Source organism: Entelurus aequoreus, linkage group LG07 (genome assembly GCF_033978785.1).
Source record: "Entelurus aequoreus isolate RoL-2023_Sb linkage group LG07, RoL_Eaeq_v1.1, whole genome shotgun sequence".
NCBI lineage: Eukaryota > Metazoa > Chordata > Actinopteri > Syngnathiformes > Syngnathidae > Entelurus > Entelurus aequoreus.
The window spans coordinates 55,536,212-55,561,283 of NC_084737.1; the positions used below are offsets into that span (position 1 = coordinate 55,536,212).

Below are 25,072 nucleotides of genomic sequence, written 5' to 3' on the forward strand. Positions count from 1 at the left end.
CAAGAAGATAGCGAAAAAGAAGAAGCTTATCGACTACGGCATCGGTACAGGCTACAGTGGCGGATGTGCGCAAATTTTCTGGACTTATGCAGATCTCAAATACACATCAGCAGGTACCAGAAGGTAAGAAAAGTTGGTTTTGCATAATATTGTGAAACAAAACGGCAGATAATATGTCTGCTAATGGGTGCCATTTTGCGGTTCTTATACACACACCATACTAATACTTGTATCTCTGACTACGGTAGTCGTAATGCACCGACAATCCATCAAGCGGTGCGGCTTCAAAGTTACACTAAAACATTTTGACAGATTTTTGAGTGCCGTGTGTAATTTTCTTTTTTTTCAATGGAACATTTAAAGTTTTGGTGATGTTTACTCGCGTCATATTGCAGTATATAGATATATCTTATGTGTGACTACGATCATTTGGTCACACTTATCATTTCACCATGTATCAAATCAAATTGCTTCGGTATTTACCACTGGAGTAAAAGTTTTAGTGGTAGAGCACAGAAACTTATCGCGCTGTTGTTACAATGGTGTTTTGTTTTATGAAATTATTCATGATGACCGAAAACCGTGTTCCAAGGACTCACCAAACTCCTCCTACTCACGAGCACCGCCAAAGCAACGCGCCACTGACAAGGACGAGGCACCCTTCCCCGACTGTCACAGAACACATTCCAAAATACAAAAATGTAAATGAGAAACAGGAAAGCAAACAGACAGCACAATATATCATAAATAATTTCATAAAATAAATCACTAATGTAATAAAATTATCAGCGGTTGAAAGGTAACTCCTGGCCCTTCCAACGGTACAAGTACACCATCATTCCTCTGCTGTTGGTACTTTTACTATGCAGCAAATATTTACATTCTAACATGGACAGTAACCATCATTTTTTTGCTTACATACCAATTGTTGCTGCAAATATTGAAAAATGAATTAAATGTCTGGATGCCCATCATCCTCTAAATCTAGTGGTTTATGGTCATTGTATTGAAAAATACCCAATTCAGATCTTAATACGATGATCCGTTGCCCGGATCATGTTTTGTTTTAGATTGACTCCCTTAGTTCTGTTTTTAGCACCACTGGGTTTGTGTCTCTTAGTTGCCCTGGGTGCTGATTATTTTCACCTGCCTCTGATCAGTGTTCGGGACGCTCACCTGCTCCCGGGCACTAATCAGAGAGCTATTTATTCCTGCCTTTCGCCACACTTAGTCTGGCTGTTTTGTTTGCTTCGGCAACAAGTTACGTTGGTACACCTTCTGAGTCCTGTTCCTGAGCTAAGCTTCGCCATTTGTTTGCTTGTTTTCTATGTTAAAATTTCCCGTTAGCTTTTGCATAGCTACCCGTGCTATAAGCACGCTTTCCTGTATTTTGTATTTTGCCTGATTTATGGAAAATAAATCTTTGTCCTACCTGCACTTTGCCTCCAGAGTTCCGTCTGCATCTTGGGGAAACGACCCGCGCATTCAAATGCAACCCCACCGGAATGAGTTCAATCCGACTGTGTGTTGTGTTTTTCCTTTGCTTTACATCCATCCATCCATTTTCTACCGTTGTCCCGTTCGGGATCGCGGGGGTTGCTGGAGCCTATCTCAGCTGCATTCGGGTGGAAGGCGTTGTACACCCTGGACAAGTCGCCACCTCATCGCAGGGCCAACACAGATAGACAGACAACATTCACACTCACATTCACACACTAGGGCCCATTTTAGTGTTGCCAATCAACCTATCCCTAGGTGCATGTCTTTGGAGGTGAGAGTACGTCGGAGTACCCGGAGGGAGCCCACGCAGTCACGGGGAGAACATGCAAACTCCACACAGAAAGATCCCGAGCCCGGGATTGAACCCAGGACTACTCAGGACCTTCGTATTGCGAGGCACAGGGGTTAGTGCACCGTGCTGCCCCTTTGCTTTACAGTCGAGTTGATATTATTAACATTTGGTCATTTGCTTGATGTCTTTAATGGCTCCTGCTTCTTGTGGTTCACCAAGTATGTTTTCTGAGTCCCTGCTTCTTTGAGTTGTGGTCATTTTTGGGTTTGTTGGAGGTGTGTTGTGTAGGCTTTCCAAGTCGCTGAAGCCCAAGGTTTAAGAGGCAAGCTAGCACAGTACCATGCATGTTATGAAGCCTGTTGACTGTTCACTATTATGTGTTGTTGCAGGCCTACCGAAAAGACCATATTTATCATCTTCATGTTGGCGGTGGCTTGCGTTTCCCTCCTCCTCAACCTGCTGGAGATCTACCACCTGGGTTGGAAGAAAGTCAAGCAGAGTGTCACCAATGAGTTCGCCGCCGACAATGAGTCTCTCCTGCTGGGTGCAGTACGAGCTGGCGCTGCCAAAACTCTTCCTGAGGAGGTCAGTCCAGCACTCGACTGTTTGCCCACGTACACGAGCGTGAGTGTGGTAGGGGGCAGTGTGGCTGAGGGGGGCGCTGACAGTCCGACTGAGGTGATCTCCTTAAGTCCCAATATGACAACCAGTTCTGTCAAGTTGGCCCGCGCATTGTTCCACCCAAATGACCTCCTGTTGCAGTCCTTCTACAGTGGCAGCCGCAGCCAGCTGTCGGCAGAGGAGCAGAACTGGAGCAACATGGCGCTGGAGATAAATGACGCCGATGGGAAAAACTCCCCCAGCTCATACCCTCCTCCCTCGCCACGGAGCTCATCTTCATCCTCACCTCAGGAGGAGAAGACTTCACCTTCTCCACAAGAGGTGCAACACTCCACCTTTCCTACACTTCCTTGCCACGCCCGTCTTTACCTTCTCTCGCTAGAGGAGGCATTGGCAAGCAAGGAGAATGTGCTTCCAAGTGATCACCTTACCGTGGTTACCAAAGCCGAGATGCATCAACCCCCCGACATACAGAAACCGAGGAGCAGCATCACCCGGGCTCGCCCCGATGACCTGGCAGTGTAGCGAGAATGAACAAACACAACATATATTTGGGTACAAGTAGAAACGATGTTCATCACCTCATTTGGTGTCACAGATTAATTTTAGACAGAGCTACAGCTACAATAATTCACATAGTAATACTCATTAGACCTCCACTAAAGTCGGGTCATTGGATCAGAACCAAATTGTCCACTTGATAACCACCTCCTAAAGTATACCAGGAGTTTTCATGCATTAATTATACATGTTCAAAAAAATACCTTCTTTCATATAAAGTCGAGTAATTATTTTTTATAATCCTGCTAACAAAAATACAATAAGAACATATCCCCCTTGGCAAAGGTGGCTAATACTTTGTGGTTACACTGGGGGGGAAATAGTTATTTGATCCCCTGAATTAGTAAGTTTACTCTCTTACAAATATATAATCAATGCTTGGTTTTTATGATCGATTTTTTTAAACAAAGACAATGTAAATAATAATAATAAATACAAGTTGTAAATTGGTTTGTGTTTGGTTTAGGCACATAAGTATTTGTTTCCAATGCAAAAGGTGACACTACTTGGTGTAGAAAGTATTGTTGGCAAGCACAGATATCAGATGATTCTTGTATTTGTAGTACTTGTAGAAGACCACTTGAAGTTTGTTGTAGTTGTAGTACATGTACAAGTGCACATGTAGTTTATTGTAGTAGTAGTGCATTTGTAGTTTCTTGAAATTGTAGTACAAGTAGTAGTGTACAGTACTTGTAGTTTCTTGCAGTTGTAGTACTTGTAGTAGTGCATTTGTAATTTGTTGTAGTTGGTCAGCAGGATTGCAAACATGTCACGAGGGATTTTGGTGAGAGAAACATTACAAAACAGAATTTTTGCCCCTCCATGTCTGACAGTAATCAAAAAATATATTGGATTCGTATTCAACATTTCTTTCCAAACAAACACATCCAGTCCACCTGATGCCAAACACCTACATTTAGCTGTTATGTGACCTCATCACATTGTCTTTCATTCAGGTGTTGATTGTCAATCTTGTAGTCCTTTCCAGTCTTGTGCAGGTCTATAATTGTGTCCCTCAAGACAGCATTTTGGTCATTCCCTTGGGGGTGTAGAAGTTTGAATGGAAGACAGTGTTTGTGTGACAGGTGTGTTTCATTCACATGACAGAGCTGATATTAGAAATAATTTCTTAAAGTGACAGGACTCATTTGTGTGTTTCATAGACACACAACTGCTGTGTGGGGTCACAATGCTTGTTGTCTGGTACTGGATACAAATTCATGTATAACCTTTATTTAATGTTATGGCTTATAATATGTCATTCCCTGTAAAAAAAATAATCCACCATACAAATTATGTACTGTTCATATCTTTGCAAAGGAGTAAACTAATACAAATCAGCAGGGGATCAAATACATGTTTCCACTACTGTATGTGCACAAAGATATAACAGAATGTTTGTCCATATTTTCTACCAGAATAAAAGTGTCGCAAAATTAAAAGTACAGTGCAAAAAAAGTTTGAACAGGCTTAGGAAATAGGGTACATCAGCATACATACCAATTTACATCATGACATCAGTGTTCGTAATAACGGTGCTATGTAATGACAGCTTTAGTAACGCCGTTACTAGTAATCCAATTGCCGTAAGTGATAGCTTGATGTAACGTGGGACGCTACTTTTGATGTGGTTTTATGTCGACAACAAGACAGCATCATAAGTGCAGCAAGTTCAATGCAGTAAATATATTTTTACTAGTGAAAGCAACAAACAGCACCACACTAAAATAAACCTGATATCAAATAGGAAGAGGCGCCACCACACTGTGACACAGCAGACAACAACATAAGCACACGTACACAATAGGAATAATGAACAACAAATCACTGATTAAAGTTACAAACTTGCCATCCAAACAATACACCGTTTGTTGACAAGAAGATATGACAGCCATCGAAGCACGTTCAATCTCTTTATTAAGCAGAGGTAACTCAATCCGGTGAAAAGATTCAAAAGAGCCGGTGTCAGAGCCGACAACTTGTCGTTATTAACAGCTAGAGCTAACAAACACAGCTCCCTTAAACCCTCTATTAAGTCATACGTCACTAGGAAACAGGCCCCACCTTTTAAAAGCACACACACTCACACTGCTCCAGATGAAATGTCTGTCAACTGCATATGCCAGATACTAAAAGTTGATTTTTTTAAAGTTAGGTGTTAATTACTTTCCCTAGTAATTAATTACATTTATTAAAGAGTAATTCTGTCAGTAATTTAATTACATTTTTGGTAAAGTAACTAGTAACTTTAATAATTACATTTACAAAGTAATTTTTAAGAATACTGATCATGACATGGGCTTTAAACGATTAGTGTAGAGTTTATAGAACACATTTTAAAAAGATGTTGTGACTCTTTTTATGCAGTCTGCGCTATAGTTGGTGCAGGGTGCTGCTTCACCTGCATGCTGCTGCTCCTTGCTGTCCGAGCATCGTAGCTTGTTTTGTGAATGCTGCTGAGTACACATACTGCATGTCATTCTGCACCACCATTATTTTATTGATTTACCATTTTAACACTCAACTACTTTCAACAGTATTCATATCTCAACTCATTGAAGCTATTCCAACATCAAAATATTCAGCTCATTCAGGACACGGTGGATATCTGTTGACATATACCACGAAATTCCCATATTTTTCATAATTCAATATTTTATGTTGACATTACTATTGAAAATGAGTAAACCATTTTTACACATTTTAAGTTCTGCATTCCTCCCATTTCTTAATCGATACAAATCATTCCAACATTAAATCGTTCAATTAATTTAGGAAATTCTGACTATTACTAATTATTTTCGACATCCCAAACATACTTCACCTCAAATTCCAAATTTTTAATAACACAAATTTTCTTTGATTTTGTGAATTTTTAGGACTTCCACATTTCCCAACCAAATCAAAACATTTCATCATAAAAACATTCAGCTCATTTTAAACATTTATGTCAGGGGTGGGCAAACTATGGCCTGTTGGCCACATGCTGGACGCTATGCTTATGACCCGTAGAACAACTCGAAATCATATATTTTTTAAACACCCAAGTTGTAGCCAGCAACACGACTTGCAACGCTACTGTGACGAATTTGAGTCACACAGGAAATAGTCAGAGCCAAACTACACCTATACCTGCATCTACACTGGTTGGTAGGTTGCTGGAGTGGGTGAGGGTTAGATTTTCACTGCATATTCTACAAAAAAAATGCAGAAAAAAAACTGTAAAGGTCCCAAATCCCCTGAAAATGTTACCTTAAAACCAAAATTAGTATCTTTGATGATTTCCATGCATCCTGTCATAATTAATGTAGTAGTTAAATTAATAACTCCTACAATATAAAAATGGGACCCATAACCTCCCTGCTTGGCACTCAGCAACACGGGTTGAAGTTGGGGGTTAAGTCACCAAAATGATTCCCGGGCGCGGCGCCGCTGCTGCCCACTGCTCCCCAAGGGGATGGGTCAAATGCAGAGGACAAATTTCACCACATCTAGTGTGTGTGTGACAATCATTGGTATCTTTAATCTTTAATCTTTAAACTACAGAAAACACACAATTTCAAAAGCGTAAACTGCGCTTTTTTTTTTTTTACAATTGCTCAAAATATAGACACAGTCTTTTTGTCTCTGCGTCCACCTTTCATTGATGTAGAACTTTTTCTATTTACACAAAAAGCACATTACTCTCATACCCTGTTGAAAAACGTGTGTAAATGTGTGTAAGTAGGGCTGTGCGATATGAACGAAAAAGTATATCTTGATATATTTTTACTTAAACTTGATATTCGATATATATCTCGATATAATTTCCGGTGAAAATATTTATACAAAGATATTCATTTTTGAGCGAGATTCACTGAAATTTAAGTGAATGACAATTGTACTGTAAACAGTCAGTGGCACTTTTATTAACCCACTTAGTCAAGATGGTTATTAACAGCACATAAAATAAACTGTTTAAGTAGCACATAATTATATAGCATAAATAAAATAGAAACATATTCTTTCTACATAAAATAAATAACTTAGCTGTGCAAATAATACAAAATATATCAAACTCAGATAAAAAATAAATATGCAGGCAGGCACTTTTTAAATCCCAGTCGACGATGTAATGGACTGTCACACACATGTATGGTTCTGTGGTCCTACTAGACCACAGCGCCACGTAAGTGACTTGACTTTATTGTGTGACTATGATCTTGTTGTTTGTTTCAAAATAAGTCAATTATTCAATGTCAAGATATAAAGAATATAAATAATGAACAAAATGTCAACTACTGTCTTGTTGTAAAACACCAATGGAAATGAAATGTAGCATTTAGACAGGCTATACTGTAGCAAAAGTCATCACATGTCCACAATCTTGTGTGTTCTTAAATGTGTATTCCACCCTCTTCCATGTCGAGACCAGTTTTGATTTGGGCTTACATGGTAAACAACCCAAATGTTGGCCATTGTTTTATCCAGACGCATGCATTTGTCCAAACGTGGCCAAGTAGACACATTGTAGGTTTCCTGGACGTCGTCTACATCGCTAAAATAAAAATCTTAAGAAGAGAATCACTCTGCCATCTTCCACTAGTTTTTTAATATATAAATTGCCCGCTTGAAAACTCCCTCTTCTCTTCTACAATTCTCTCGTCGTCATTTGGGATGTCTGTTGTGATTTCCCTTCCTGGTTCGATGACCCGCCCTATCTTGCCTCTGATTGGCCTGTCCCTAATGTTTTGCCCTAATCTCAACCAATCGTGACTCATCATAGCACGTCTTGGAAGGAGGAATGGGAGGGGTTTAGTATCCCGTGGAGGGGAGCGGAGGAGAACAAAGAACACAACAAATAAGCGCCGTTTGGTCATTTTAATGTGAAATAAATTATATCTATATTACGATATTTTCTTAATTCATATCTTGTTTAAAAATATATCGATATATCTTACAAACTCGATATATCGCCCAGCCCTATGTGTAAGTGAGTACTTCTTCTTTGCTGTGATAATCCATTCACCTCATGTCAAGTGTGGCATATCAAGCTCTGAATTAGACAGCATTTAATGCCACACCAAAATGTGCAGTTTTAACAGCATAATGCCACATATTTTGCAGGCGTTGAGGGAGTGTTTAATAGGCTTGCTGACTGCAGCGATGTCCACTAGAGCTGTTGACCCTGAATTGAATGTCCAAAGGTGTTTTTAGAGAATTTGGCAGTACATACAGTACATACAACTGCAGACCATGTTTAACTACACCAGCCTAGTACCTCAATATCCAGCATCTTCACCTTCAAGATCATCTGAGACAAGTCCCCCAGACAGCGGCCGAAACGGTCACTTAACTTTTAAAGAATTTCTGCACAAATTGTCAGAAATCGTCTCAGGGAAGGTCATCTGCATCATCTGCTAATTGGTCTTACATTGACTGCAGTTGGTCGTCGTAACCAATGTGACTCTGCAAATACCCGCATTCAGTGATGTCTGGCATTTTGGAAAGGTGTTCTATTCCTGGATGAATCCCGGTTTTTAATGTTTAGTGCAAATGGCAGACATTCATGTACGAGTCTGAAGTCAGGGTGGAAGAAGTGGTCAATGGTTTGATGGAATGTGCAGGCACATTTTGTGGAGAACCAACACCGATGGATTTTATAAATAGCATTTTGAATGCACAGATTGTGACGAGACCCCGAGCTCCATTGTTGTGCCGTTCAACAATGACAACCAGCTCATGATAATGCATGGCCCCCGCTCCTGGAAGCTGAAATATCCCATCATCCCATCATCCCAGCATACTCATCAGACATGTTACCCATTGGGTCTGTTTGGGATGCTGTGAGTCTCCGCATAAGAAAGGGTGTTCCACTTCACACAGCTATTGAAGCTAAGATACACCCCCTTATGACTATCTGTTGGTTTCCCGAATGGACTGGACTCACACTTTTTCTATCATCTACCCACTTGACATGAATTGCAGCCCGTCACCCTGGAAGTGAGGGCCCTACATCTGCGATTCCTTCTCAATGTTTTTTTTGTTTAGTTTTTCCTGGCCCTGGATTTGGGTTTGGATCAAGGGATGTCGTTGTGAGTTTGTGAAGCTCTGTTAAGGCTGTATGAATACAATTTGATTCATTGATTGGGTGATTGAAAGAGGAGTGGACCAACATTCCACAATCAACAACATTAGATGTGTTGCATTTCTGGAGACAAATGGTGGTCACATTAGCCGCTGACTGGTTTTCTGACGTACCCCCCGTCCCCCAGCAGTGCCAATACAGTAACTTTGTTGTTGGCATCCGTAGGTCTCGGAAGACAATGAATTGGCGCCCCTTAGATATGATTTAGTTGGTCATGCAGTATCTGCTGTAGCTGTACAGACCAACACGGGAGTGACAGTCTCTGTTGCACTTGGTGCATTTATAAGTCGAGTCAGCGACAGGATGTAGTTGCTTGCTCTTTCTCTGAGCTCGCTTCTCATCTGCAAGCTGGCGGCGTTTTGCCTCGCCAGCTTTCAGTCCAGTGTTCACGGTGTGTCTCCAGCTGAATCTGTCCTGAGCAAGCTCTTCCCAGGTGTTCAGGTCCATGTCGAGCGCTTTCAGGTCACGCTTGCAGACATTCTTAAAGCGGAGATGGGGCCGTCCCGTTGTCCTCCTGCCAAAAGCAAGCTCTGCGTAGATTATGTCTTTGGGGATCCGGCCATCGTCCATTCGACGCACATGGCCCAGCCATCGAAGGCGACGCTGACGGAGCAGAGTGACCATGCTGGGAATCTTGGCTTGCATCAGCACCTCGTTGTTTGTCACACGATCGCTCCATATAATCCCGAGTATGCGACGGAGGCAGCGCATGTAAAAGGCACTTAGCCTCTTCTTCTGCGAGGAGTACAGAGTCCAGGATTCGCTGATGTACAAGAGAGTGCTTAGCATGCAGGCACGATACATAGTGATCTTGGGGTTTATTGTCAGCATGCTGTTGTTCCACACTCTTTGCGACAACCTGGCCAAGGTTGTGGATGCCTTGCCAATCCTCTTGTTGATCTCTGCTTCCAGTAAGAGGTTGTCAGTGATGGTGGAACCAAGGTATGTGAACTGGCTGACGACCTCTAGTTCATCGTTGTTGATGGTGATACAGGGTGGTTCAGCATCTTGGGCCATCACATTTGTCTTCTTCAGACTGACAGTCAGGCTGAACTCGTCGCATGCCTTTGCAAAGTGGTCCATCAGGCTCTGTAGCTCTTCTTCTGTGTGGGTGGCCAGAGCAGCGTCATCTGCAAACAGCATGTCTCTGATGGTTACCTTCCGGACCTTGCTCTTTGCTTTTAGGCGAGCCAGGTTGAACAGTCTGCCGTCTGACCGAGTGTGGAGGTAAACACCCTCGGTCGACGATCCGAAGGCGTGCTTCAGCAGAACGGCAAAGAAGATGCCGTAGAGAGTGGGAGCGAGGACACAGCCCTGCTTGACGCCACTGCGGATGTCGAAGGCACCTGACGTCGAGCCGTCATATTGAACTGTGCCTTTCATGCCGTCATGGAACGACTTGATCCTGCTCAGGAGTATCGGTGGGCAGCCAATCTTCGCTAGGACTGTGAAGAACCCATCCCTGCTGACAAGGTCGAACGCTTTGGTCAAGTCTATGAAGGCCAGAAAGAGGGGCTTGTGCTGCTCTCTGCACTTTTCTTGCAGTTGCCTGATGGTGAAGACCATGTCAATGGTTGATCTTTCCGAGTGGAACCCGCACTGTGACTCTGGGTATACTCTATCAGCAAGCTTCTGCAGTTTGTTCAGGAGGACGCGTGCGAAGACTTTGCCTACGATGCTTAGGAGAGATATTCCTCTGTAGTTGTTGCAATCGCTTCTATCACCCTTTTTCTTGTACAGGGTAACAATGTTGGCATCTCTCATGTCCTGAGGTACTGATCCTTCCTCCCAGCACTGACAGAGGAGGTCGTAAAGTTGTTCCCTCAGTGTGCTGTCGCCGCACTTGATGACTTCTGGTGGTATGCCCTCCTTCCCAGGCGCTTTCCCTGAGGACAGGCTCTCAATGGCCTTCTTCAGTTCAGCCACAGTGGGTTTCTCGTCCAGTTCAGCCATGAGAGGGAGGCTTTCAATGACTGCAAGGGCATCGGATGTGACTTGATTCTGTCTGGAGTACAGTTCGGAATAGTGTTCCACCCATCTCTCTATCTGCTTGCCTTTGTCCTGGATGGTCTCGCCCGTGGCAGACTTCAGTGGTGTTGTAACCTTCTTGGTGGGGCCCATGGCTTTCTTGATGCCTTCTTACATGCCCCTGATGTTTCCAGTATCAGCCGCTAACTGGATGCTCTGGCAGAGCTGGAGCCAGTATTCATTAGCACATTGCCTTGCTAGTCTCTGTACTTTGCTCTTGGCAGATATGTACACCTGCAGGGTCCTCTGGCTGGGGGATCGCTTGTATTCCAGGTGAGCTCTGCGGCGTTCTTCTACGGCTGGAGTGAGTATAGAGGAGTTGGCCTCAAACCTGTCGTTGTTATTTGTCTGCTTCTTTCCAAAGACCATCATGGCAGTGCTGTGTACAGACTCTCTAATGCGGTCCCATCTCTCTGTGGCTGAGCCACCAGGAGGATCTGAGTCAAGCACCTCGGAGAGAGATTGGGTGAATTCCGCTACCTTGTCAGGATGTGCGGTCTTGCTCACATCTATGCGGTATTTGCCCTGGGGCCTGGAGCGATGGATCTTCTTAGACAGAAGTCTCATCTTGGAGTACACCAGCAAGTGATCAGTATTGCAGTCAGCGCTGTGAAAGGAGCGGGTAAGGAGGACACACTTCAACGCAGATCGCCTGGTGATGATCAGGTCTAACTGGTGCCAGTGTTTGGAGCGAGGGTGTCTCCAAGACACTTTGTGCTGAGGCTTTGTCTGGAAGAAGGAGTTGGTGATGCTGAGGTCATGGTATGAGCAAAACTCCAGGAGTCGTTGCCCATTCTCATTCATCTTTCCAACACCAAACTTTCCAAGACAGGAGGGCCAAGAGTCGTGATCAGTGCCCACTCTGGCGTTGAAGTCACCTAGCAGTATCAGGTGCTCTTCTTTTGGGATCCTGTCGATAAGAGCGTCTAGCTGGCTGTAGAACTCGTCCTTGGTATCCCTGGTGGCGCTGAGTGTTGGTGCATATACACTGATCAGGTTGACGGGCCCAGTGGTGGTGTGGAGACGGAGTGATAGCAGTCTTTCTGTGCCTTGTTGACAGGGTTCTATCATTCCCAATAGAGAGTTCCGGACAGCAAATCCAACGCCATACTCTCTGGTTTCCTCTGCACTCTTCCCTTGCCAGAAGAACGTAAAGTTATTTTCTCTGAGAGTTCCAGAGTCGACAAGCCGCGTCTCCTGCAGTACGGCAATGTCAACCTGCAGTCTCACAAGTTCATCGTTGATGACTGAGGTCTTCCGAGCATCGCTGATGGCCTGGAGGTCGTCGGACAGTCCTGGATGTCATTGTTCTGACATTCCATGTGCCCAGCTTGAGGGGAGAAGTTTTCATTGTTGAATTTAAATTTCTTGTGTTGTTGCCTGGTGCAGCAATCACAGTCCACTTGTCGGATACTTGTACCCTAAGCCCTACGCACCCAGTAAGGCAGGCTGACTGTGGCGGGACAACACCTATTTGGCTGGGGGCTGCCCAGCTTGAGGCGGGCGGTAGTTGTCCAATGAGACGTGGTGTTCTCTCCCACCGACGAAAGCAACCCCTGGCGCCAGCTCTACGCCAATCAAGCAATAACTGTTGCTTCCCGTGTTGTTTCGACGCTTTGCAGCGAAGCTGGAATGTCCTCTCCAGGGCGCTAGCCTGGGCAAGGTGGTATGGAGAATAAGCTGTTGCCCATGAAGCAGATCCCCCGTCTCCACGCAGCTGATGGATCCAAGGGAAAGGTAAAACCGATACATCTTGGCACCAGCGGCATCGCAGGAGTTGCCGGAATGACTATGAAGACAAGGTCAGACCGCCTTAGGGACTCCGGCTCCGGATTTGATGTCAGGGTTGACTCCCTTAGCCTTTGGTTATCCAAAAATTGCCCGCAAGGCAGCGGGAGACTCGTGGAAGGCGGGGACGTCTCTCTGCCCGTGCAGGTCCATGTAGACCTGCCCACTGCCCACAATACAGTAACACTGCACATCTTATTTGATATAGGCCATTTTATAGTGGCCAACCTAAAGCATGCATGTGCAATAATCTTGCTGTTTATTCAGCATCGTGATGTGCCAAATATTTGAAGTGAATGGATATATATACACAGTTTTGTCAACAAAATTTGAGACAAACAGATTTTTTGTGTACATAGAATATGTTATGTTCAGCTCTTGATAGATGGAATTAAAAACAAATGGGCTGCGTTTATATTTTTGTTGAGTATATTTAATTTCTTAGCATATCTTGGCCAACATTGGATTAATATTAGCATGTTTAGTAAATTAATCCTTTCATTTTCCTTTATGCTGCCCACAGTGGAAAAAATCTGGACGCGGTAAAGGGAAAAATAATAACCCTCAAGGAAACACAAGACAGATGAAGCATTAAAAAAAAAAAAAAGCAATAATATTTCAATTTTTTTTTACAGCAACTTACAACCTAACGGCACTTCTAAGAAGTGTCTACATCAGGGGTGTCAAACTCATTTTAGATCGGGGCCACATGGAGAAAAATCTACTCCCAAGTGGGCCGGACTGGTAAAATCACGGCACGAGAACTTAAAAATAAAGACGACTTCAGATTGTTTTCTTTGTTTAAAAATAGAACAAGCACATGCTGAAAATGTACAAATCATAATTATGTTTTTTTCTACACTTACATTATGCAGTTGATAATATTCTATCTTTATTTGTTGTTATTTATACTTTTAATAAATCAAAATAAATTATATGATATCAGTCAACTCATTGGTATTAATTTTTAATCTACCAAGATAAAAAAAATAATCTCAAAATCAAAGTACAGGATGTTATTTATGTAGTTTGCTCATTTTCCTCGACTGGTGCAGTAACATAATGTGTTTTTTTGGTTTTTTTTTTTACATATTTTGCATAATCTACAACGATACAAATAAGTGCTATTGGGACATCTCGTGGACACATTTAGAACAGCAGTTTCTTTCATTCAAAAATTTCGGCTCATTTTTATACTTGGCAAACTCAGCCCGCGGGTCGGAACTTTGACACCCCTGGTCTAAATAGTCATCAGAATGCATGGTTTATATAGCTCATGAAAGGACAAGAAGGTTGGACCTGTAACTTTCCACTCTGATATTTGTGCTAGTTCCAGACCCCCCCCCCCCACCCCCCCACCCTCACACACACACACTAGGCTTTTATAGATTTTAAGAAGGAACAAGCAATTCTTAGTACAACAAATAATATTTTTGCAATGACACTCCTAGATTAATGAGTAACTTTAGAATCTTGGAGACACCCGGACAATGTCTTCATAATTGTCCTTTAAGGACAGGTTTGCACTTTTGTTTCTCGTTATTGATGACGATAGAGCTGAACGGGTGTGTTGGATTTGTGCGTCTGTGTTGATGAATAATGTTTCAGTGTTAAACACAAACACTTTTGTGCTCATTATACATCAGGGTCAATTATAAATATGTATAAAGTATATTTACACTTAATATGATAGGAGACCATTTCAGCCTATTCAAGATGTAATGCACTATTACATATTACATTGTTTTAAATAAGTGCCTGATTCAGTTTGAATATTGTCACTGATAAACATGCTGGTGTTGGTCTAATCCCTGAAAGGCAGGAAAAGAAAACATGTCTCCAAAAGGTCATGAAGGCAAATGTTAAGTGACATCGCCGAGCGTCTCTAAAGGTCCAAACCCACACGGGTCTTTTGGGTTGGGGGGACTCGATGTACATCTTCTTTCTGATGCTTGTGTTTGCAGTGTGTTACAGAACTGTTGACTTATTTCTAGATGTTCTGTATAGGAAGAGTTTTATTTTCTAGACTAGCATTGCGGCTTTTAGATTTTAGGCAGGGTAAATGAAGAAAAAGCAACATGATTTATTTTGTTGTTTGTTTGTTTTTGCCAGACATCCATGTGGGTGTTTATTCTTTTCCTGTTCCTAGCATTAATTCCTGCCTGTTTCTCACCAGTTTCCTGTGGAGCTTTCACGTCACCAATGTTCAACAACACACTCACCTACTAGAACATTAGGTACACCTGTTCAATCCAACGATGTCCTATCAAAAATAATAATGACCAGCTTTGATTGACGCTGTAATTAGCTTCATTTGGAATTCAAATATCACAAACAGGCAGTGCATTTGTAAACCAGTGCAATTCCAATCACAATACATGAAGATATTGATAGATTTTTACCTTTTTGAAAGTATCTAACTCTTGTATTGTGTGTATTACTTTAGGATTTTGCAGGTGTACCTCAAAAAAAAAAAAAGCAACAGATGGTTTGCTTTTAAACTTTAAGATGGCACATATTTGCATTTTTAAAAATTTACCTCTTACACTTACAGTTGTGCAGGAAATGAAAATATTGATATTTGTAGCTTGATAAATATCTACAAAATAAGTATTTGATCCCCTGCCGAATTTTGACGTTTACCCCTTTGCAAAAATATGAACAGTCCACACATTTTATTGTAATTTTATTTCAACAGAGAAAGACAGAATATACCAAAAATCCAGAAAAATAACATTGAATAATGGTGATTCATTTATTTACATTTGATTGAGGTAAACTCAAGTTTCAACTCATCAGGTGCATACAAACATTATTTTGCATTGAAACCCCTACACCACCTTGAGCAAGACCACAGAGCTGACCATGAGGACAAGATTGTAGACTTGCACACGACTGCAATGGACTACACGTTTGACCATCAACACCTGAATGAGTCGCACAAGGCAAGAAGGAGAACGTGATGAGGACACATGACTACAAAATGGAGACGTTTGGCATCAAGTGAATGTTTGTTTGCAGAAAAATGTTGAATATGAATCCAACAACAGCATCCCTACTGTCAAACATGGAGGTGCAAACAATCTGTTTTGTAATGATTTTCTCGCCAAAATTCCTCCTGACATGTTTGCAACCTTGATAACCGACTACAAGAATGATTGGATTTCTGTGCTTGCCAACAATACTTTCTACATCAATTACTAACTAAACCCTTATATTGGGGGAACATACTTATTTCAGTGATGTACTGTTCCTATTTTTGTAAGGGGGTGAACATACTAAATCAGCAGGTGATCGAGTACATATTACCCCCACCATCTATCCAGAGGTGATTGTAGAGTATCCACTATCCATGCATCCATGTATCTACCAATCTGTAGACCCACATGGCTACCATCCCAACAGAGACCACACGGTTAAGTTCTCCAGCACTTTCCATCAAAAAAAGACACAACGTTTGTCTCTAAACAGAGCTCATTTTCATAAATGTTAGCGAGCCCCTTTTCCAACCTTTAATAAAGGATTGCACATTGACTTTGTAGCCCACTTTTATGAGGGCCTTGATAACACACACTCAAAGAATTGTCTTAGGAGAGTTTAAAAATTAGACTTGCAATGATGGAAGAAATGCATCTTCCGTGATTGTTCTTATTTTGTTCTACGTGTGTGGATGAAGAGATTTATGGCTTTAAAATAACATGCCTTAAATGCTTTCAGAGAAAACCTGTTAGTAGGTACAAGCCCTGCTTTTAATCTACTCGTATGTGTGTCTTTGAATTCAAGTTTTTGTTTAAGAGCATGTTGATGTAAATGTTCATTTACCTCAGATGTTTAAAAAAGTGTTCTCAATAAACTTATTTTGTACCGTAGCCATTTTCTCTTGCTTCATGCTTTACAGTTTTGTCTCTTAGCATATTGACAAAATAAAAGGAATTAAAAATGTACTTAAGTTTTCGATTTTGGAAGAAAATAATTGCCCATATTTTGCCACTGTTTTAGTTTTCGTACGACCAAACTTAGAGCATGACAAAATTGTCTGTGGCGTGCCCAATACATAGAATACCGCACGTTGGTGACTCAATCTTTATACTTTTTTACAGAGTATTACTGCAAAGTAATCCACCATGAGTTCAAAGAAAGACAGTGGCAGCGAAACACTATTGAATTTAATTTAATAATTAATTTAATCAAACTTGCAAACCACCCGCTCTCTGTGTCACCACCCCTCTCTCGGCTAACTAACTGCTAAACTAATGAGGCTAAGCTTGGCGTGGCGTTCTGAGGGCATCTGCTCCCTCACGTTGTGACCACTTCTCCAACGACAGCAAGAACTCGACTCGGTGAAAGAAACAACGTGAGTATGGTTCCCTGCTCTTCATGCACCGTTCTCCCTACTAGCGGACCGTGTCCGCCAATTAGAGCAGAGTAATTTAGTAACTTTGACGCTGCGGACACGTTTGCTAGCGTTAGCTGTAGCGAGTTGACCAACCCAGTTTGTAGCAGCCCTAAGCGGCCTACAAGCCACAGTGAACTGGTTGAGACTCATAATAGATTCAGCCCTTTAGCTAGTCCTACACAGCAGTCTACCGGGCACCACACCTTAGTCATAGGGGACTCCATCACCCTGAAATATACAACTTAGTAAACCAGCCATAATTAAGTATATTCCTGGGGCCAGAGTGTCTGACATTGAAGCTAATCCTAGGGAGATAACTCGCAACAAGCCTGGTATACACGTACAACAGGCTAATCGCACCACTAGTTACGCAAACATAGTTGTACACGTTGGCTCCAATGACACTTGGATGAGACAGTCAGACATTACAAAAAGGAACATAGCTAGGACTTGCAATCTCGCTAGAAAGATGTCCAGGCATCGAGTACTTATCTCTGGCCCCCTGCCTGCGAGAGGCAATGATGAGAGGTATAGCAGATTAGTCTTGCTTAACAAGTGGCTGGCTAGTTTTTGCAGAGAACAGGGACTAACGTTTATTGATAATTGGCCCTATTTCTGGGGCAAACTGGGCTTCTTGAGGAGGGACGGCCTTCACCCTAACCGGGAAGGCGCCATAACTCTACCTAGCAACATAGATTACTGGTTGAGTCACACTTAACTAACTACACAAGAGCAAGCTCGGACAGAGGCAATTACAGTGTCTGTTTGTCCGGGTGATGAGTCAGTTAAGCTAGAACTAACCAGCGCCAGGCTGGAAAATTCCTGCACACATAGAATAATACATCTAAATCTCAATATATCTCGTAGAATAATACACAACTCACATAATGTTTTTTTCTGTAGTGACTGTGCCAGAGGTGAACATGCATTCTACTGAGGTGGCAAATTATTACACGTTCAATTTATTGCAGCACCAAGCAAATAATCTCAAGATCACCATCATATCAAATCCTAGATGTGATCGGAATTATTTAAGGCGCACTCAGTGTTGGGTTAGTTACTGAAAACCAGTAACTAGTTACAATTACTAGTTACTTTATTTCAAAAGTAACTCAGTTACTAACTCAGTTACTTACACCAAAAAGTAATGCGTTACTGTGAAAAGTAACTATTTAGTTACTTATTTCCCCCCCCCTTTTTTTAAGGCTCCCATTAATGCCCTTTTAGCCTTCATTTCAGTACTGTTATTGCACTGGAGAATAATACAATCTGTTGATCAACTTGACATGCATTTGCATCACTGAACTCAGAAAGCAATGTGGTCTACATACAACACACAAAGACAAATATATGTTTCAAAAGGGCCAATTTATTTCAGGCCAGAAAAAATTTACAAAACTATTTTAAATAGCTGCAACATAATGGCACTTTAACTTTAACTCTAAGTAGATAGGATCTTTGATCCAAGACACAACTTACATTTAACTAAAATGTTATTTTCTTTGTGCTCGACAAAAGAAAAGTATTGAGAATGTCTCCATGTTAAAAAACTCGACTTCTGGCTTCGCCATGATGTCTTGTTAGTTGTTATGAGAGTAGCGTATGTGTGTGTGTGTGTGGCCCTTTAAGATATGACAGCATGAGAGATGAGTGATGTCAGTGAGTGAGTGGGCGAGAGAGGTGAGGGAGCGGCGACAGTGAGTGCGTGTAGGTGCTCTAGCTTGGTGGATGGCTGCGTGCAATAAAGTCACAAAGTTGCAACAAACCGCCGGGCTCGTCATTCACCCTCAGCTGTAAAGACCCTCTTCCGGGTAAAGTGAAGGTTGTTAGACCCGAAGTACGGCTCCTGCGGGGAGACGTGCTTTCTGTGGGTGGGGGAAAGCACGCCTTTTCTTTTCCACCGGAGCGCTCCAATAAAACACACTCAGATCTTCAGTTTCTAGCCAATACTACATACAAATAACGTAAAATAACGCAGTAACGCATCATGCAGTAACGGTAACTGAGTTACTGTATATAAAAAAATAACGCGTTAGATTACTAGTTACCACCGAAACTAACGGCGTTACAGTAACGCGTTACTTAGTAACGCGTTAGTCCCAACACTGGGCGCACTACACAAAATAAATGTAATGTTATTAATATCAGTACTATGGTTACCATTAACACAAATGCCTCAAAACAGCCCACTACCTATAATATGTTTTTTTAAACATCAGATCATTGTCTCCCAAATCGTTATTAGTTAATGAGGTCATTAGAGACAACAATCTTAACGTCATTGGTCTCAGCGAAACCTGGTTAATGTCACGGCGCGGATTCGAACCCGCTACCCTCCTGCAACGGAGTGTCACAGTTCCTCCTCTGGCTGCTCGCCCGGACACGCCCCCGCTCACGCTGAGCGCAGCACGCCCACGCAGCGACAAGCCTGCACACAATCGCAATCTGCACACCTGGGACTGATGAGGGCGAGCTGTATAAAGGACCAGTGGACCCAAGAATCGACGCAGGAACTTAGTTCCCTCTTTGTGTACCGTAAGCTTTATGCTCTCTCACTGTTGTTGTTTTTCCCTCCGTGATTCTGACGTCCGTGTTGCTCTCCCGCAGTGCCTTCCTGAGTCGTCCCTCTTCGAGATCTCCCGTTGTTTCCCCGGTGTTTTGGACTGCCTTCTTCGTTTCCCGACTCCTCGATCGCCCCTGGACTCTGACGTCTCTCTCAGCCCCACGGACCCCTCGCGGATCTTGGACCCCTTTTGCCTTGCCCTCTTTGGACTTGTCTGCTTCCTCATTGAACATTTACGGTAACACTCAACAGCTAATCTACACACATAGTCACACACGTACACTCTTGGATTTTGTCACACACCATTCTATAGTTTATTAGTATTGTTAATTATCATTATATATAGATATGTTGACTATATATATAATAAATAATTGTACATACTGTTCCCTGGTGTAAGTTGCCGTTACCTCCCCTTAGTGAAACATAACAGTTAAAACCAGATTAATTTTCCCGCTTAACGAGGCGTCTCCTCCTAACTATACTAATACACATATTGCCTGTCCCCTTAAAAGGGGTGGAAGGGTCGCACTAATATACAATGAAAACATTAACCTTACCCCTATGCAGTAATAGATATAAATCATTTGAGGTGCTTACTATGAGGTCTGTCACACCGCTACCTCTCCATCTGGCTGTTATCTACCGCCCCCCTGGGCCCTATTTGGACTTCATCAGAGAATTTTCAGAGTTTGTGGCTGATCTAGTGACGCATGCAGATAATATAATTATAATTGTAATATATTTATCTTAACATAAATATATTTAATAGCCATATGAATACCCCGTCAGACCCTCTGTGCGTGGCACTCCAGACTATAATTGATAGCTGTGGCTTACACAAATATCAAATGAACCCACACATCGCAATGTTAATACGATAGATCAAGTCCTTGTCCGGGGTGTCAGCACCTCCAAAGTTATGGTACTCCCGTTCACTGAAGTAATGTTCGATCATTATCGTACAAAATTTGAAGTTCTGACTCCTTGTCAACCAGCTACTAATAACCAATGCTTTAGCAGCTGCAACATTACCGCTGTCACAACTACGACTCTTGCTGGCCTACTGACTTCAGTAATGGCACCATTCTCAAATTATGTGGGCTCTATCGATAACCTCACTATTAACTTTAACGATGCCCTGCCCAACACCATTGATAGTATAGCACCGCTTAATCCCGAGGCGTTCCCAGGCCAACCGGGAGACATAGTCTTCCCAACGTGTCCTGGGTCTTCCCCGTGGCCTCTTACCGGTCGGACCTGCCCTAAACACCTCCCTAGGGAGGCGTTCGGGTGGCATCCTGACCAGATGCCCGAACCACCTCATCTGGCTCCTCTCGATGTGGAGGAGCAGTGGCTTTACTTTGAGCTCCTCCCGGATGACAGAGCTTCTCACCCTATCTCTAAGGGAGAGACCCGCCACCCGGCGGAGGAAACTCATTTCGGCCGCTTGTACCCGTGATCTTGTCCTTTCGGTCATAACCCAAAGCTCATGACCATAGGTGAGGATGGGAAGGCAGATCGACCGATAGATTGAGGGCTTTGCCTTGCGGCTCAGCTCCTTCTTCACCACAACAGACCGATACAGCGTCCGCATTACTGAAGACGCTGCACCGATCCGCCTGTCGATCTCACGATCCACTCTTCCCTCACTCGTGAACAAGACTCCGAGGTACTTGAACTCCTCCACTTGGGGCAAGATCTCCTCCCCAACCCGGAGATGGCACTCCACCCTTTTACGGGCGAGAACCATGGACTCGGACTTGGAGGTGCTGATTCTCATCCCAGTCGCTTCACACTCAGCTGCGAACCGATCCAGTGAGAGCTGAAGATCCTGGCCAGATGAAGCCATCAGGACCACATCATCTGCAAAAAGCAGAGACCTAATCCTGCAGCCACCAAACCAGATCCCCTCAACGCCTTGACTGCGCCTAGAAATTCTGTCCATAAAAGTTATGAACAGAATCAGTGACAAAGGGCAGCCTTGGCGGAGTCCAACCCTCACTGGAAACGTGTCCGACTTACTGCCGGCAATGCGGACCAAGCTCTGACACTGATCATACAGGGAGCGGACCGCCACAATCAGACAGTCCGATACCCCATACTCTCTGAGCACTCCCCACAGGACTTCCCGGGACACGGTCGAATGCCTTCTCCAAGTCCACAAAACACATGTAGACTGGTTGGGCAAACTCCCATGCACCCTCAAGGACCATGCCGAGAGTATAGAGCTGGTCCACAGTTCCACGACCAGGACGAAAACCACACTGTTCCTCCTGAATCCGAGGTTCGACTATCCGGCGTAGCCTCCTCTCCAGCACACCTGAATAGACCTTACCGGGAAGGCTGAGGAGTGTGATCCCACGATAGTTAGAACACACCCTCCGGTTCCCCTTCTTAAAGAGAGGAACCACCACCCCGGTCTGCCAATCCAGAGGTACCGCCCCCGATGTCCACGCGATGCTGCAGAGTCTTGTCAACCAAGACAGCCCCACAGCATCCAGAGCCTTAAGGAACTCCGGGCGCATCTCATCCACCCCCGGGGCCTTGCCACCGAGGAGATTTTTAACTACCTCAGCAACTTCAGCCCCAGAAATAGGAGAGCCCACCACAGATTCCCCAGGCACTGCTTCCTCATAGGAAGACGTGTTGGTGGGATTGAGGAGGTCTTCGAAGTATTCCCTCCACCGATCCACAACATCCGCAGTCGAGGTCAGCAGAACACCATCCTCACCATACACGGTGTTGATAGTGCACTGCTTCCCCTTCCTGAGGCGGCGGATGGTGGTCCAGAATCGCTTCGAAGCCGTCCGGAAGTTGTTTTCCATGGCTTCCCCGAACTCCTCCCATGTCCGAGTTTTTGCCTCCGCGACCGCTGAAGCCGCACACCGCTTGGCCTGTCGGTACCTGTCCGCTGCCTCAGGAGTCCTATGAGCCAAAAGAACCTGATAGGACTCCTTCTTCAGCTTGACGGCATCCCTCACCGCCGGTGTCCACCAACGGGTTCTAGGATTGCCGCCACGACAGGCACCAACTACCTTGCGGCCACAGCTCCAATCAGCCGCCTCGACAATAGAGGTGCGGAACATGGTCCACTCAGACTCAATGTCCAGCACCTCCCTCGTGACATGTTCAAAGTTCTTCCGGAGGTGGGAATTGAAACTCTCTCTGACAGGAGACTCTGCCAGTTAATAACTTAACTTAGCTAAAACTAATTACTACTCCAATCTCATAATAATAAAAACGATCCTAAATATTTGTTCAGTACAGTAGCATCTCTAACCCAACGAGGGACTCCACCCAGTAGCTCCACCCACTCTGCTGATGACTTTTCTTTAATAAGAAAATTGAACTCATTAGAAATGAGATTAAAGACAACTTGTCCCAGCTACAACTGGGTTCTATTAACACAGACACAAATCTTTATACGACATATATCGCCCTCCAAAATAATCTTTCTCTTTTTGATGTAATATTATTAGAGGAACTCCGGCGACCTATAAATGGTACGACACAACATGTTTACTTGACTCACTTCCTAGGAAATGTATCAAGGAGCTGTTTCTAATATTAGGACTATCAGTGCTAAATATTATGAACTTATCACTTTCCTCTGCCACTGTTCCCCTAGCATTCAAAAAAGCGGTTATTTATCCTCAGCTCAAAAGACCTAACCTCGATCCTGACCTCATAGTAAACTACCGGCCGGTGTCCCACCTTCCCTTTATCTCAAAAATCCTCCCAGAAATGGTTGCACAGCAGCTAAATGAACACTTAGCATCTAACACTCTCTGTGAACCCTTTCAGTCCAGTTTCAGGGCAAATCACTATACAGAGACAGTCCTCGCAAAAATGACTAATGATCTATTGCTAACTATGGATGCTGAAGCGTCATCCATGTTGCTGCTACTTGATCTTAGCGTTGCTTTCGGTACCGTTGATCATAACATTTTATTAGAACGTATCAAAACACATATTGGTATGTCAGACTTAGCCTTTTCTTGTTTTAACTCCTATCTTACTGACAGGATGCAGTGCGTCTCCCATAACAATGTGACCTCGGAGTATGTTAAGGTAACGTGCGGAGTTCCACAGGGTTCGGTTCTAGGCCCTTCCATGCTGCCGCTAGGTGACATCATACGCAAATACGGTGTTCGCTTTCACTGTTATGCTGATGACACCCAACTCTACATGCCCCTGAAGCTGACCAACACGCCGGATTGTAGTCAGCTGGAGGCATGTCTAAATGAAATTAAACAATGGATGTCAATGGTAACCCCCCCCTCCTCTAGGGGAGACCGAAAGCAATGGATGTCGAGTGGGTCTGACATAATATTGTGAAAGTCCAGTCCACAGTGGATCCAACACATCAGCGAGAGTCCAGTCCATAGTGGGGCCAGCAGGAAACCATCCCGAGCGGAGACGGGTCAGCAGCGCAGAGATGTCCCCAACCGATGCACAGGCTAGTGGTCCACCCGGGGTCCCGACTCTGGACAGCCAGCACTTCATCCATGGCCACCGGACCTATGCAACTCCCCCTCGCAAGGGACAGGGGAGAAGAGGAGAGAAGAAAAGAAACGGCAGATCAACTGGTCTAAAAAAAGGGGGGTCTATTTAAAGGCTAGATTATACAAATTAGTTTTAAGATGGGACTTAAATGCTTCTACTGAGGTAGCATCTCTAACTGTTACCGGGAGGGCATTCCAGTGTACTGGAGCCCGAATAGAAAACGCTCTATAGCCCGCAGACTTTTTTTTGGCTCTGGGAATCACTAATAAGCCAGAGTTCTTTGAACGCAGATTTCTTGTCGGGACATATGGTACAATACAATCGGCGAGATAGGCTGGAGCTAAACCGTGTAGTATTTTATACGTAAGTAGTAAAACCTTAAAGTCGCATCTTAAGTGCATAGGAAGCCAGTGCAAGTGAGCCAGTATAGGCGTAATATGATCAAACTTTCTTGTTTTTGTCAAAAGTCTTGCAGCCGCATTTTGTACCAACTGTAATCTTTTAATGCTAGACATAGGGAGACCCGAAAATAATACGTTACAGTAATCGAGACGCGACGTAACGAACGCATGAATAATGATCTCAGCGTCGCTAGTGGACAAGATGGAACGAATTTTAGCGATATTACGGAGATGAAAGAAGGCCGCTTTAGTAACACTCTTAATGTGTGACTCAAACGAGAGAGTT

The 25,072-nt window shown here is 43.5% G+C and overlaps 2 protein-coding genes across 2 annotated transcripts in view; one reads left to right on the forward strand and one right to left on the reverse strand.

Moving 5' to 3' along the window:
* LOC133654055 (gap junction alpha-3 protein-like) overlaps positions 1-12,706 on the forward strand; it is a 48,240-nt gene extending 35,534 nt beyond the window's left edge. The window contains exon 4 of the mRNA XM_062054014.1: positions 2,182-12,706. Within this exon, the coding sequence (XP_061909998.1) occupies positions 2,182-2,938 (757 nt within the window). The 3' untranslated portion in view covers positions 2,939-12,706. The remainder of the gene's footprint in view (positions 1-2,181) is intronic.
* Positions 11,241-20,109, reverse strand: LOC133654392 (craniofacial development protein 2-like). Its single transcript, XM_062054711.1, has 2 exons — positions 19,848-20,109; positions 11,241-12,424 (listed from the first exon to the last, which is right to left on the reverse strand). The coding sequence occupies exons 1-2, from the start codon at positions 20,107-20,109 to the stop codon at positions 11,241-11,243; spliced, it is 1,446 nt and encodes a 481-aa protein (XP_061910695.1).
* Between the last annotated feature and the right edge of the window lie 4,963 nt (positions 20,110-25,072).